The sequence below is a fragment of the Aquarana catesbeiana genome, linkage group LG05, assembly GCF_042186555.1.
Source record: "Aquarana catesbeiana isolate 2022-GZ linkage group LG05, ASM4218655v1, whole genome shotgun sequence".
Classification (NCBI taxonomy): domain Eukaryota; kingdom Metazoa; phylum Chordata; class Amphibia; order Anura; family Ranidae; genus Aquarana; species Aquarana catesbeiana.
The window spans coordinates 108,447,104-108,462,902 of NC_133328.1; the positions used below are offsets into that span (position 1 = coordinate 108,447,104).

A 15,799-nucleotide genomic window follows, 5' to 3' on the forward strand; every position below is an offset into this window, starting at 1 on the left:
TGTCAGCTCTGCAGGGGCAGGTTCAGAGGTGGTTGACGCCACGCCAACTTAAGGCAGGAATGGTGGTTTGCGACAATGGCACCAACCTCCTCTCTGCCCTCCAACAGGGACAAATGACCCATGTGCCCTGTTTGGCTCACGTCCTTAACTTGGTGGTGCAGCGGTTCTTGGGCAGGTACCCGGGCTTACAGGATGTCCTGAGGCAGGCCAGGAAAGTCTGTGTGCATTTCCGCCGGTCATATAATGCCAGTGCTCGGCTGACGGACCTCCAAAAGGAGTTTAACCTGCCCAAGAACCGCCTAATCTGTGACATGCCCACCAGGTGGAACTCAACGTTGGCCATGCTGCAGCGGCTGCACACGCAGCAGAGGGCCATCAATGAGTACCTGTGCGACTATGGCACCAGGACAGGGTCAGGGGAGCTTGGTTTTTTTTCCCCACGCCAGTGGGCCATGATCAGGGATGCATGCACTGTCCTGTCACCATTCGAGGAGGCCACGAGGATGGTGAGCAGTGACAGTGCATGCATCAGTGACACTGTCCCCCTTGTCCACCTGTTGGAGCACACGCTGCGTGGAATAATGGACAGGGCACTTGAGGCAGAACAGAGGCAGGAAGAGGAGGACTTCCTTAGCTCTCAAGGCCCCCTTTATCCAGACAGTGTTCCTGCGTGCCCGCCGATCACACAGGAAGAGGACGAGGAGGAAGAGGAGGAGGAGGAAGATTGTGTCAGTATGGAGGTGGAGCCTGGCACTCAGCATCAGCAGCAGTCTTTAAGGGATCAGTCCCAAGAAACACATGGACTTGTACGTGGCTGGGAGGAGGTGGCTGCGGACCATGTCGTTCTTAGTGACCCAGAGGACTCCGGACCGAATGCCTCAGCAAACCTACGCTGCATGGCCTCCCTGATCCTGCAAAGCCTGCGTAAGGATCCTCGTATTCGTGGTATCAAGGAGAAGGACCAATACTGGCTGGCAACCCTCCTTGATCCACGTTACAAGGGTAAGGTTGCGGACCTTATCTTGCCATCGCAGAGGGAGCAGAGGATGAAACATCTTCGGGAGGCCTTGCAGAAAGGTCTGTGCAACGCGTTCCCAGAGACTGGGAGGTTACAAACTCCTGTTTCTGGACAACGTGTTGCTGAGGCTTCGGTCAGTCAAAGAAGGAGCGGTGGAGAAGGTGGCCGTCTGACCGATGCGTTCAGACAATTTTTTGGTCCGCAGCCCCAAGGTATGATCGGTTCCAGCAACCATCGCCAGCGTCTGTTTTACATGGTGCAGGAATACCTAGGGGCAAGATCAGACTTGGACACCTTTCCCACCGAAAATCCTCTGGGTTACTGGGTCTTGAGGATGGATCACTGGCCAGAGCTTGCACAGTATGCAATTGAGCTACTGGCCTGTCCTGCATCCAGCGTTCTTTCGGAACGCACATTCAGTGCTGCTGGAGGCGTGGTAACCGATCACAGGGTGCGTCTGTCCACCGACTCGGTCGATCGGCTGACCTTCATAAAAATGAATGAGTCTTGGATCACCACCAGCTACCAAGCACCTGATGCTGATGTAACCGAATAATTTTTTTTGAAATCTCAGATCCCTTCAAAGACTGCCTATGCTGATGCTGAGTGACTATCCCTGAGTAATTATCCTCTTCCTCCTCAATCATCACGCTGATAGCTTGTAAGAACATTTTTGGTTCTGGGCGCCACCACCAGTGCCTAAGGCACAATTTTTCAGCCCCTGTTTAACAGGGGCGTGTAATTACAATTTTTGATGTAATACTTTGCAGCAGGGCTCGTTCCTGCATTCCAACTAGAGTGTCTGTGAGGGGTTGCAGTGTTGTGGCACCAGCACCAGTGCCTAGGGCCCAATTTTTCTGCCCCTGTCTAACAGGGGCGTGTAATTACAATTTTTGATGCAATACTTTGCAGCAGGGCTCGTTCCTGCGTTCCAACTAGAGTGTCTGTGAGGGGTTGCAGTGTTGTGGCACCAGCACCAGTGCCTAAGGCCCAATTTTTCTGCCCCTGTCTAACAGGGGCGTGTAATTACAATTTTTGATGCAATACTTTGCAGCAGGGCTCGTTCCTGCGTTCCAACTAGAGTGTCTGTGAGGGGTTGCAGTGTTGTGGCACCAGCACCAGTGCCTAAGGCCCAATTTTTCTGCCCCTGTCTAACAAGGGCGTGTAATTACAATTTTTGAAGCAATAATTTGCAGCAGGGCTCGTTCCTGCGTTCCAACTAGAGTGTCTGTGAGGGGTTGCAGTGTTGTGGCACCAGCACCAGTGCCTAAGGCCTAATTTTTCAGCTCCTGTTCAACAGGGGCATGTAATTACAATTCTTGATCTAATATTTCACAGCAGGGCCCTGTGAGGGCTTACAGTGTTGTGGCCACAGCAACACCTAAGGCCCAAATTTCTGCTGAGTATATAGGGCAGGACCCTACTTTCAAACATCTAACTTACAAACGACTCCTACTTGCAAACGGAAGGAGACAACAGGAAGTGAGATGAAATCTACCCCTAGGAAGGGAAATTCTCTCCTGTAAGAGTTAATATGGGAAAACAATTTCTCCTTTCCACTGATGCTTTCCAATCCTTGTTCCACAAAAAAACCCAAATTTTCAAAAAACATTTTTCATTGGGACAAAAAAGTGAGGTGAAATCTTCTGAAGAGGAGGAAAGACAGCAAAACAAATGTCACAGGGGTGATAACCCTTCCCTATGTTTTCCAAAAAGCTTAGAAAAGATTTTTTGGCTGGAGCTAAACACGTTAAAAATGTTCAAAATTACAAACAGATTCTACTTAACAACAAACCTACAGTCCCTGTCTTGTTTGCACCGCCTGTATACTGCTGTTCAGAGTATATAGGGCCTGGTGGCCCCACACCTTTCCTTATTTTAATTTGGGTGCGGGGTTCCCCTTAATATCCATACAAGACCCAAAGGGCCTGGTAATGGACTGGGGGGTACCCATGCCGTTTGTCTCACTGATTTTCATCCATATTGCCATGACCCGACATGACATTAAACCCGCAAGCAGTTTTAAATGAGATTTTTTCCTTTAAAAATGACATTTGGTGCAGGGACTGTTCTAAACATGGGAAACACGCGTCACTTTACAGGCATACTATAGACACCCCCCAGGTACGATATTTAAAGGAATATTTCACTTTTTTTTTTTTACTTTAAGCATCATTAAAATCACTGCTCCCGAAAAAACGGCCGTTTTTAAAAGTTTTTTTTGCATTGATACATGTCCCCTGGGGTAGGACCCGGGTCCCCAAACCCTTTTTAGGACAATACCATGCAAATTAGCCTTTAAAATGAGCACTTTTGATTTCGAACGTTCGAGTCCCATAGACGTCAATGGGGTTCTAACGTTCGTGCGAACTTTCGGTCCGTTCGCGGGTTCTGGTGCGAACCGAACCGGGGGGTGTTCGGCTCATCCCTAGCTGTTACTTTAGCAGATAATTTGTCTAACACTGCACATTCTAAGAGACTGTAAGTTAACACACTTGCATGTCTTTTAAAGTGGAACTAAACCCAACAGTCAAATTTTCCTCCTTCCTGTGTCCTTTGCTGACTTACTTAAAAATATGCATAAGAGCACTGAAAAACGAACCTATCAGGAGGATTAAACTCCCTCTGGGTTTTACTTGGCCACTGATTCCTCAATTTTTCCAGCTAGAGTAAGGTTCTGTATGAGGCAGTCCCCTGCTGCTTTGGTAGGGGAAGCCAGGGGAGTGAAGGGTGAAAACTGAATCTATGGGGTTAGGTCTGCTTTGAACAGTATTTTGAAGCATTAGTCATGAAGTTGTACTATTATGTAACCACCAAGATTCCACGAGTTTAAGATTTTGTGCACTGATAGTTATCCTGGCTGCAAAGATCATAAAATAGCCAACCTTCTTTGTTGTGTATGCCATTAATCTTGGTAGCTGACAATTTATAGTCCAAAGAATTTGCCTGAGGTATTAGTGTAGTTAGATTTCTGACACGCCCTGTGGTGTCCCTTATCCACTGCCCAACATCTATTACATTAGATGTGAGGGGCATCTATGGATTTCATAGACCAACACAGGTTTGAAGTGCTTTCCTCCTTGAGACAGTCCAGAGGTAAGGAACGACGGTAATTACAATAAGTCCTTCAGCAGGTTAAACACTTTTCAGTTTGAGCTTATATTATTAACCCCACTGGAAAGACATTTTTGTACTGAAAGATTTTTCTTAAAACCAGCTTGCTACAATTTTGCTTTTAATCTGATTTTCCAAAAAGTGTCATATGAGAAAATGAACTTAGAATCAGAATACATACATCCTTTGTCTTTCGTTTTCATCCAGTAAAGTTTCTGTAGTAGGGTGAGCATTGTTAAGCTCTCCATCTGATTCGTTAATATCCGCTTTCCTTTTCTTTGAGTTGGAAAACCACGAAAACCACTGTGAAAATAAATGTGGATATAGCAGTAAAACATTGGAACAACAGACATGACTTAGGGTTTCATCAAATATTCCCACAACCCCCTCTTTAAACCCACACAATAACCCTTACCTTGTGATATTGTTTTAAAGATGACCACAGCAGCCCTTTTATAAACAACACTTTAAGAAATACCAAAGAATCCATATCAAATATTTAAAAAGTAAACATACATAGGAACCATGACACGATGTTCAACAGAAAGTGATTTTAGAAAGCACATCAAGATGAACCACCAATATATTTTGCCTTGCCCTGCCCTCTGCCACATCACCCACTTTTTAGCTTAGGAAATAAAGGGTAGCCTCTAAAGTCAATAATAAATGAGTAAAGGATGTAAAAAAAAGGGCTTGTACCATCATCCAAAGACTTAGAAATAGATAGATCGGGAGCCTGGTTCCCAACCAGGCCTCCCCAAGGAAATAGGGCATATGGACTATCTCGGTACAGTATAAAGAAGATAAGTGTAAATATGTACACATTTATAAGAAAAGTTCAAAAATGTATTGATACATAAATAATAACACTTAGCAAAAAAATTAGTTACAAATTAAAAACATTGGTAACAATCCATATATATCACCAAGATAATGTTCCCCGAGGGGGGAAGATCACAGTGGGATAGTTGATCACGGATAACGCCTCAATTAGTTTTGCGGACTAATGCCGCTTCATCAGGAAGGTATCTGTAATTTGATTAGTACATAATCAATTACATTTTAATTTGTAACTGATTTTTTTTTGCTAAGTGTTATTATTTGTGTATCAATAATTTTTTGTACTTTTCTTATAACTGTGTACATATTTACACCTATCTTCTTTATACTGTACCGAGATAGTCCACTTGCGCACTTTTTAGCTTAGTTGATATTTCAGCACATTTGTTTGCCTTTTCCTTCAACCCCCACTTTTACTCAATGTGCACTTGCACACCACTGGGCCAACATTTTTTACTCCGTAATGTTTTATTTTCATGCCCTTCTAGTCTCCCAGTATATACCATGCTGGTCCCTATACATTTATATGTATATGAAACACTGCAGGAAGCTCATCTGCATTTGCAGGGTCTTTCGGATATTTATATATAAATATACAGTATCTCACAAAAGTGAGTACACACCTCACATTTTTGTAAATATTTCATTATATCTTTTCATGTGACAACACTGAAGAAATTACACTTTGCTACAATGTAAAGTAGTGAGTGTACAGCTTGTATAGCAGTGTAAATTTGCTGTCCCCTCAAAATAACTCAACAATGTCTAAACCCCCCGCCCCGATGTCATGTGACTCGTTAGTGTAATGCCCCGTACACACGGTCGGATTTGCTGACGGAAAATGTGTGATAGGACCTTGTTGTCGGAAATTCCGATCGTGTGTAAGCTCCATCACACATTTTCCATCGGATTTTCCGACACACAAAGTTTGAGAGCAGGCTATAAAATTTTCCGACAACAAAATCCGTTGTCGGAAATTCCGATCGTGTGTACACAAATCCAACGCACAAAGTGCCACGCATGCTCAGAATAAATAAAGAGATGAAAGCTATTGGCCACTGCCCCGTTTATAGTCCCGACGTACGTGTTTTACGTCACCGCGTTTAGAACGATCGGATTTTCCGACAACTTTGTGTGACCGTGTGTATACAAGACAAGTTTGAGCCACCATCCGTCGGAAAAAATCCTAGGATTTTGTTGTCGGAATGTCCGAACAAAGTCCGACCGTGTGTACGGGGCATTACAAGGTCTAAGGTGTGAATGGGGAGCAGGTATGTTAAATTTGGTGTTATCTCTCATTCTCTCATATTAGTCACTGGAAGTTCAACATGGCACCTCATGGCAAAGAACTCTCTGAGTATCTGAATAAAAAAGAATTATTGCTCTACATAAGGATGGCCTAGGCTATAAGAAGATTGCCAAGACTCTGAAACTGAGCTGCCACGGTGGCCAAGACCATACAGTGGTTTAACAGCACAGGTTCCACTCAGAACAGGCCTTGCCATGATCGACCAAAGAAGTTGAGTGCACATGCTCAGTGTCATATCCAGAGATTGTCTTTGGGAAATAGATGTATCAGTGCTGCCAGCATCGCTGCAGAGGTTGAAGGGGTGGGGGGTCAACCTGTCAGTGCTCAGACCATACACCGCACACTGCATCAAATTAGTCTGCATGGCTGTCGTCCCAGAAGGAAGCCTCTTATAAAGATGATGACAAGAAAGCCCGCAAACAGTTTGCTGATGACAAGCAGACTAAGGACATGGATTACTGGAACCATGTCCTGTGGTCTGATGAGACCAAGATAAACTTATTTGGTTCAGATGGTGTCAAGCAAGTGTGGCAGCAACCAGGTGAGGAGTACAAAGACAAGTGTGTCTTGCCTACAGTCAAGCATGGTGTTGGGAGTGTCATGGTCTGGGGCTGCATGAGTGCTGCCAGCACTGGGGAGCTACAGTTCATTGAGGGAACCATGAATGCCAACATGTACTGTGACATACTGAAGCAGAGCATAATCCCCTCACTTCAGAGACTGGGCCGCAGGGCAAGTATTCCAACATGATAATGAGCCCAAACACACCTCCAAGATGACCACTGCCTTGCTAAAGAAGCTGAGGGTAAAGGTGATGGATTGGCCAAGCATGTCTCCAGACCTAAACCCCATTGAGCATCTGTGAGGCATCCTCAAATGGAAAGTGGAGGAGCACAAGGTCTCTAACATCCACCAGCTTCGTGATGTCGTCATTGAGAAGTGGAAGAGGACTCCAGTGCCAACCTGTGAAGCTCTGGTGAACTCCATGTCCAAGAGGGTTAAGGCAATACTGGAAAATAATGGTGACCTCACAAAATATTGACACTTTGGGCCCAGTTTTGGACATTTTCACTTAGGGGTGCACTTACTTTTGTTGCCAAGGTTTAGACATTAATGGCTGTGTGTGGAGTTGTGAGGGACCAGCAAATTTACACTGTTATACAAGCTGTACACTTACTACTTCACATTGTAGCAAAGTGTCATTTCTTCAGTATTGTCACATGAAAAGCTATATAAAATATTTACAAAAATGTGAGGGGTGTACTCACTTTTGTGAGATACTGTATATATATATATATATATATATATATATATATATATACTCTTTTACTATTTTTGCAACATGCATACCCAACACTGCAGGAAGTCCACCTATATCTGCAGGGTCTTTCTGATATACATATATACTTTTTTTTACCAACTTTGCAGTTCATGATCATGAAAACGGGGAGACCTCTAGGGACACTTGCACTTGTATCTACAAAAGTCATGTCGGTGCTCCGGTTGTTCCCCCGTTGGGGTTACTTTTTGCTCCGCCTCCTCAGCTCCCGTGCTAGATGTTTGTTGCTGCCGCAGCCGGTGGTCTCAGCAACTGATGGCCTGGCCCAGCCCATTGGTGAGTATGGGATCCCACAGTCTGACCCCGATGATTACTCACCTGCCGGCCTATTTGATGCAACATACACTCATTCATTTGATTTACTACTTGTATTACAGATATAGCAAAGCATTTACCCCTAAAGAGCGAGCGCGGTCTCGCGAAACATCGTCGGGTACTATTGATGCTTGCACATTTCTCTGATGTTTGTATATTGGTATACACTGTTTTACCACGTATGTGGATTGTCCCATGTTCACATTGTATGCATATTTTATCGGCCTGCATTTATTGCTGTTGTGTTTCAGATGCGCAACAATTGTAATAAATCTGTATTTTTTTACTTCCATGACATGTTTTTGACTAACCATATTCACCTCACTCAAAGTCCCAGGGCAAACCCCATGTATACATGTATTGAATTAGGGATGGAGGTGATGTTGGGGTAACACCAGACCTTGTATCATTTATGTTTCATCACCTAACGTAAGGGCACCTTTTTGAGCTCGAAGAGCACAACCAATGTACAACACACAAATGCCGCATACACACGATCAGATTTTTCGACAACAAAACCGTGGATTTTTTTCTGAAGGATGTTGGCTCAAACTTGTCTTACATACACACAGTCACACAAATGTTGTTGGAAATTTCGAATGTCAAGAACACGGTGATGTACAACACATACGACGGGACTATAAAAAGGAAGTTCAATAGCCAGTGCGCCACTCTTTGGGCTCCTTCTGCTAATCTCGTGTTTATCTCATGTTAGTAGAAGTTTGGTGAGAGATGATTTGCGCTTTTCAGCCTCGTGCTTTTCAGTTCGTTTCTGCTTTTCAGTTTGTGCTTGTGGGTTCATATCTGTTCTTCAGTGCGTGTTGTAAGTTCATTACTGTCTTTCAGTGCGTTCTATTTAATAGTTTGCTTCTGTTTTTCGGTGCATTCTTGTCCACTCGTTTCTGATTTTCAGCTCGTTCTTCTCAGGTTCTTTCTGATTTTCAGCTCGTTCTTCTCAGGTTCTTTCTGATTTTCAGTGCGTTCTGTTAGTTCGTTCTGACCAGCCAACCATTTTCAAGCCATGTTGCGGGTACATACTCGTTGTAGAGTTCGTGCTCTGCTTGGGTTTGGTGTTGGAGTTCTTGCTTTGACCCAAGTCCAGTTCATGAATAGGGGGAGGAGGAGTTCATGGCCGAAGAATTGGTTGCTCCAGCGTGACCAATTCTCACACATGCCTTTGTTGCGGGAGATCCAGGAGAATAATCCTGATGATTTCAGGAATTATCTCAGGATGACGGACCACTTTTTTCACTGTCTGTTGGCTTTGCTGTCCCCTTATATTATGAAGCAGGACACCTGCATGCGGCAAGCCATCACTCCTGAGCAGAGGTTCGTCGCCACCTTGCGGTACTTGGCGATGGGCAGAAGTCTCCAGGTTATCAAGTTTACAATTGGAATCTCCCCCCAGGCAATGGGAATCATTATTCAAGAGACCTGTTCGGCCATCATTCAGGTCCTGCAGAAGGACTATATTAAGGTAATTTTTATCTTTTAACATCACATTCTATGTATTTAATGTTTGCTAATGTATTGTATTTATTTCATCATTCCATAATTACCATGATTGTAATATGCTGTGAACATATCAAGGGGAATTTGGGACTTTATATGATGCAGTTGGAATGAGGAGGTATAAATAAAGGAATTAATTCATAACATGGTAGAGGAATGGATGTTACTGAAGACATGGATTCCCCACCGCTTGCCTGTGGCCAGCCTCCTCTCAAAAGGTATTGGGGCGGTTTACCATCCCTATGGGTCCAGTGATCAGGGGGGAGGGGGTAATTTTGCAAGGTGATTGCTTCTCTGACTATTCCTTTTTCTGTGGTTCTCTTTCTTTGTGCTTTAGCCCTTCTACGTCAGAACAGCGACGCAGCTCTCACAAGGGAAGCGACTCTTCTAAATCACATCACCGGCAATACTCTTCCAAATCTAAACACTACGGTTCCTCCTCAAAATCAGGACACCGTAGCGAGGAACACTCTCATTCCTCAGTGGCTCACTCCAGTCACTTATCCAGTGTCTGCTGGGGATGCAGAATACAAGTACCTGCGGGTAAATCTTTGTGCAACACCTGCTTCATCAAGGCATCCAAAGAGAGAGGAGATATGGACCAGCAACTGAAAACCCTAGTTGAGAGGGTTGTTAAAGAATCACTTAAAGGTATAGAAGTGGTCCGGTCTGACGTTCCTCAGGCAGAGCCGTCATGTTCTCCAGTAAGGGAATCCCAATTGCAGGACACCTGGGAGTCCTCTTTACCTAGCCATCCTTCAATTTACATCTCTGATAGTGACTCGGATGAAAACAACCCCTGTGTGGGATTTGACTTTGCTCTGCTTCCTCCCTTGGTCAAGGCCATTAGAGAAACCCTAAATTGGGAGGATCCGGTGACTGTTCCTCCCAAACAGAGGAAATTCGTTAAACAGTTAAAGAAGGAACGGGTTAACTTTCCATTCTTTACTGAATTGGGCGAAATCATCACAGATGAATGGAGCAAGGTGGAGAAGAAGAACGCCATGCTTGCTAAAGTTTCAAAGCTCTATCCCTTCAAGAAGGAAGAAGTGAAGCATTTGGAATCAGCTCCATTGGTGGATCCAGCCGTGATGAGGCTGGTTAAACATGTGACACATCCCTTAGAAGACACAGTGTCCTTTAACTGGTTGCTGACCACCGGCTGTCAATTGACGGCCAGGCGGCGCAGCTCTCGTTGCGGGCGGGCGTCATATGACGGCCTCGCTTTCCTAGCCCACCAGGGGGCGCGCGCGCGCCACCGACAGCGATCGCGCGCCCACCACCACCGGCGATCACGCGCGCCCGCCGTGTCACTGGGCACCCGGTGCGCGTGCCCGGCGGCCGCGATGTCGGTAACACAGCAAGACCATGGATCTGTGTGTGTAAACACACAGATCCACGGTCCTGTCAGAGGAGAGGAGACCGATGGTATGTTCCCAGTACAGAGGAACACGGATCGGTCTCCTCCCCTAGTGAGTCCCCGCCCCCTACAGTTAGAAACACTCCCTAGCAACACAGTTAACCCCTCAAACACCACCTAGTATTAACCCCTTCACTGCCAGTCACATTTATACAGTGATCAGTGCATTTTTATAACACGGATCGCTGTATAAATGTGAATGGTCCCAAAAATGTGTCAAAAGTGTCCGATGTGTCTGCCGCAATATCGCAGTCACGATAAAAATCGCAGATCGCCACCATTACTAGTAAAAAATAAATAAATTAATTAAAATGTTATAAATCTATCCCCTATTTTGTAGACGCTATAACTTTTGCGAAAGCCAATCAATATACGCTTATTGCGATTTTTTTTTACCAAAAATATGTAGAAGAATACGTATCAGCCTAAACTGAGAAAAAAATTTGTATTAAAGAAAAAAAAATTGGATATTTATTATCGCAAAAAGTAAAAAATATTGTGTTTTTTTTCAAACTTGTCGCTCTTCTTTTATTTATAGCGCAAAAAATAAAGACCGCAGAGGTGATCAAATACCACCAAAAGAAAGCTCTGTTTGTGGGGAAAAAATTATAACAATTTAATCTGGGTACAGTGTTGTATGACTGCGCAATTGTCATTCAAAGTGCGACAGCGCTGAAAGTTGAAAAATGGCTTGGGCAGGAAGGTGGTGAAAATGCACTGTATTGAGGTGGTTAAGGACGTCTTGGACAGACGAATTGATGCTGATCTGAGGAGAGTGTATCTTACAGCAGGCATGGCTTGCAAACCAGCCTTAGTTTTGGCGGCTTTATCCAAAGCCATAGAAATGAGAACGGATAATGTTCATGATACGCTGAGGAATATCTCGGATGACACAGCGAAGAGCTCTCCTATTCAGGAGCTGAGGCTAGCATCAGCCTTTCTGGGGGAGGCCTCGATCGACATCATACGCCTTGCAGCACGGGTAATGCTTTCGTCGGTCACCAAGCAGGCATTATGGCTCCATCCCTGGCTAGCTGACCCAGCTTCTAAGCAGGTATGGTGCCGTATTCCCTATGGGGGGTCTTCTCTTTTCGGCAACAAATTAGACGAGGCTATTACACGGGCTACTGGCGGGAAGTCGGGGTTCCTCCCTCAGGACCGGCATTTGCAAGGCCAAAGAAAATCCTTCTCGAAGAGGCAATACCAGGAACGAGCCAGAGAGGCTCATACTTACAAGCCAGGCCAGTAATTCTCCAGATCCTGGAAAGCAAGGCAATCATCCTTCAAGAAGCCCGCAGGTAGTGAGTCGAAAGGGGATAGACAACCTTCCAAATCTTTTTGAGATTTCGGCATGTCTGGGCGGCCTCGATTCACTACTTCTGGACCGTCAAGACGGTCTCCTCCGGTCATACTTGGACCTTCATAGGTGCCCCCAGACTCAGGTGGGTCCCCACTTCTCTTCCTGGCCTCAGAAGAAAAAAGGACAATACTTTTAGCCTACGTAGAATCTTTATTGGCTCAAGGCGCTGTCAGCCCCGTTCCAGTCAACCTGCGAGGCATGGGAATGTATTCCCCCCACTTTATGGTCCAGAAGAACAGTGGGGCCTGGAGGCCTGTCATAGACCTAACTCATCTGAATCACTTCATCAGAAAAGAAAAGTTCAAAATGGAAACACTTTCTACAATTCAACAGTCTGTACAACCAGGGGACTGGATGGTTTCCATAGACCTCAAGGACGCCTATTTTCATGTTCTCGTCGCGGAAGACTTTCAACAATTTCTCCGCTTCTCCGTGGGCAAGCTTCACCTTCAGTTTACATGCCTTCTCTTCGGGCTATCAACTTCCCCGTGTGTCTTCTCAAAGGTGCTGTTGGCAGTGGTAGCTCTCCTGAGAACCAGGGGGATTCGTCTGCACCATTACCTAGACGACCTTCTCCTCTTGGCTCAAAACAAGGATCAACTTGTAGTACACAGAGCTCAGGTGATCTCCACATTACAAGAATTCAGGTGGATCCTGAACCTGGAGAAGAGTCAGTTAGATCCGTCTCAGTCTCTGGTGTTTTTAGGAGCCCTGTTCAATACAGTCAAAGGCACCATCTCGTTACCAGAAGAAAAGCTCTTGACAGACAGAATCCATCCGGCTCTTTATGTTTCCTATCTTCATGCCCTCCAGTGCCTGAGGATCATCGGCACTATGGTGGCCACGATTCCGATGGTGAAATGGGCCCAGTGGAGGATGAGGCCCTTTCAGAAGGGTTTCATCAGTGGAAGGGCAACAAGGCCCAGCTGATTCGAGTTACTGCATCCATGAGGAACTCTCTCCTGTGGTGGCTCCAGCGGGAGATCCTCTCCAACTGCCATTCCATTCTTCCCATCTCATGGCTAACTATAACAATGGATGCCAGCAACAGGGGCTGGGGTGCCCACTGCCTGGCGGAAGTAGCTCAGGGCACATGGGATTTTCCCTCCAGAAGAATAGTGTCAAACATCCTGGAGTTGAGAGCAGCCTTCCAGGCCCTGCTGGCGTTTCGTCATCTCATTCAGGGATCCTCGGTTCTACTCAGGCTAGACAATACCACAGCAGTGGCATACATAAAGGGGGCAAGGGGGTACTTGAAGTTTATCCCTATTACAAGAGGTGGAGCCAATTATGTCTTGGGCTCAGAAAAACCTGAAGGATTTAACAGCGGCGTATGTTTCGGGGGTTCAGAACGTTCAGGCAGACTTCCTTTCCCGGATACTCCTAGAAAACAACGATTGGTCTCTCCACGAAGAGGTATTCAAATGGATTCTAACGTTGGGGTTCTCCCCGGAAGTCAATCTGTTCGCCTCCCCCTGCAACAAGAAAATGGCAAGCTATTATTCGAGGTACAGGGCCCCTCAAGCTTACGGGGTGGACGCCCTGACGGAGAAATGGTGGTTCAACAGAGCCTATGCCTTCCCGCCAACTCCTATCATTCTTCAATTCCTCAGAAGACTCAGGGCGGAGACAGCAGAAGTGTTAGCTATAATTCCCTACTGGCCCAACAGGCCTTGGTTTCCTCTCCTTACGCTCCTCAGTGGTTCCGATTCCTTTACCATCCAGACCAGACCTTCTGTCTCAAGGATCGAGACTACATCCTTGCACGGATCACCTGCGCTTAAGGGCTTGGATTTTGAAAGGGGTTGGAGGCGTTAGGCTGCCCGGATGAGGTCATTCCCACTCTCCTTAGTGCAAGAAGGAACAGTACCAATCGGGTATATGAGAGTATTTGGTCGAAGTTTACCAGCCATATGTCTTCCAGGTCCAACTCCTGTAATAATCTGGCGGTTCAGGACATTCTACGTTTTCTACAAACAGGTTTGGATATCTCACTATCCGTCAGTTCTCTTCGTGTCCACATTTCTGCAATTTCAGCTTTCTCTGGAATCGCATTGACTAAGCATCCTCTGGTCCAACAGTTCTTTAGAGGGGCAGTCAGGCTTAGGCCACAGAGGAAACCCAGATTCCCCAAATGGGATCTCCCGTTAGTTCTGGATTTCTTTTTACAACTTGATAAATCACTCTCAGTCAGAGAATTAACCCTCAAGACCTCATTCCTGACAGCCATAACTTCGGCAAAGAGGGTCTCGGAGATCCAATCTCTGGGTTCTAAGGAACCTTTCATCACTTTTTTCCCAGACAGAGTGGTCCTAATACCAATGTTAGGGACGAATCCCAAAGTTACCTCGGTTTTTCACGAGAACCAGGAGATCACACCCCCTACCTTCAATTCTGCTGGAAGTCCGGATCCACACCCTCTTGATATGGGAGCTACTCTCAAACAATATCTGGAGGTTACGGCCTCTTTTCGTCAATCTCACTCTCTCTTTGTTCTATTCCATGGGAAAAATAGAGGCTCTAAGGCTTCCATCAGAACAATCCCGGCTTGGGTGGTCCAAGCCATCCAATGGGTTTACAGAGAGAAGGGCTTGGCTCCTCCTGAGGCGGTTACAGCGCACTCTACTAGAAGTCTTTCAACTTCCTGGGCGGCCTCACGTCATGTTGCACCTGAAGTGATTTGCAGAGCAGCCTCCTGGTCCTCGATTCATACTTTCATGTCCCATTACCGTGTGGAGCCAGAAACTTTATCTTCTATCAATTTTGGTTTGAAAGTACTGTCGGCCGACAGTGTTAAATAAATCTTTTGTTCAGCATTTAGCCCACCCGGGTGTGTATGGCGAGTTATTTCCCATACGTTGCTGCCATGGAGTCTGTCAGGAAAACGGAAAATTCCTATCAAAATACTTACCGTACCCGAATGGCTGAAGTAGGCTAGGGGCAGGGAGCAAAGATTTATGGGAGTAGTGTCCTATAGGGTAGTGGAGGCGGAACTTAACCCACACGTTGCTGCCATGGAGTCCATCAGGAGAGGAAAATTACGGTAAGTAATTTGATAGGAATTTTCCATTTTATGGAGATCACTATAAAAAAAAAAATTCTGGAGATCTTAATAAGTAAAACAAACAAAAACAAATATTATTCACGAGAAATAATAAAAAATCAGTTTGTCAGAACTCTGTGAATATCAGCAGCAAAGCAACTTCATTATTCTAGCATTATAAAGAAGAAGATAATGCACTGCGTTGAAAGAGTTTAAAAATTTGCAGCGTGAGGAATGTGCTATCTCCATTATGAACGCTAGTTTTACAAGACCAAACGCTTCCGACTCGTACTTGATTCCGAGCATGCATGGAATTTTGTGCGTCGGACTTGTTTTGTTGTCGGAAAATTTGAGAACCTGCTCTCAAACATTTGTGTGCGGAAATTCCGACAGCAAATGCTCGATGGAGCATCAGCTGTGAATGGGGAGCAGGTGTGTTAAATTTGGTGTTATCGCTCTCACTCTCTCATACTGGTCACTGGAAGTTCAACATGGCACCTCATGCCAAAAAAACTCTTTAAGGATCTGA

The 15,799-nt window shown here is 45.4% G+C and overlaps 1 protein-coding gene across 4 annotated transcripts in view; it reads right to left on the minus strand.

The window, feature by feature from the left end:
• LOC141144399 (ATP-binding cassette sub-family B member 5-like) overlaps positions 1–15,799 on the minus strand; it is a 307,989-nt gene that overhangs the window by 209,663 nt on the left and 82,527 nt on the right. For all 4 annotated transcript variants that reach the window (XM_073630051.1, XM_073630050.1, XM_073630049.1 and 1 more), the window contains exon 2: positions 4,314–4,435. In XM_073630051.1, the coding sequence (XP_073486152.1) occupies positions 4,314–4,435 (122 nt within the window). The remainder of the gene's footprint in view (positions 1–4,313; positions 4,436–15,799) is intronic.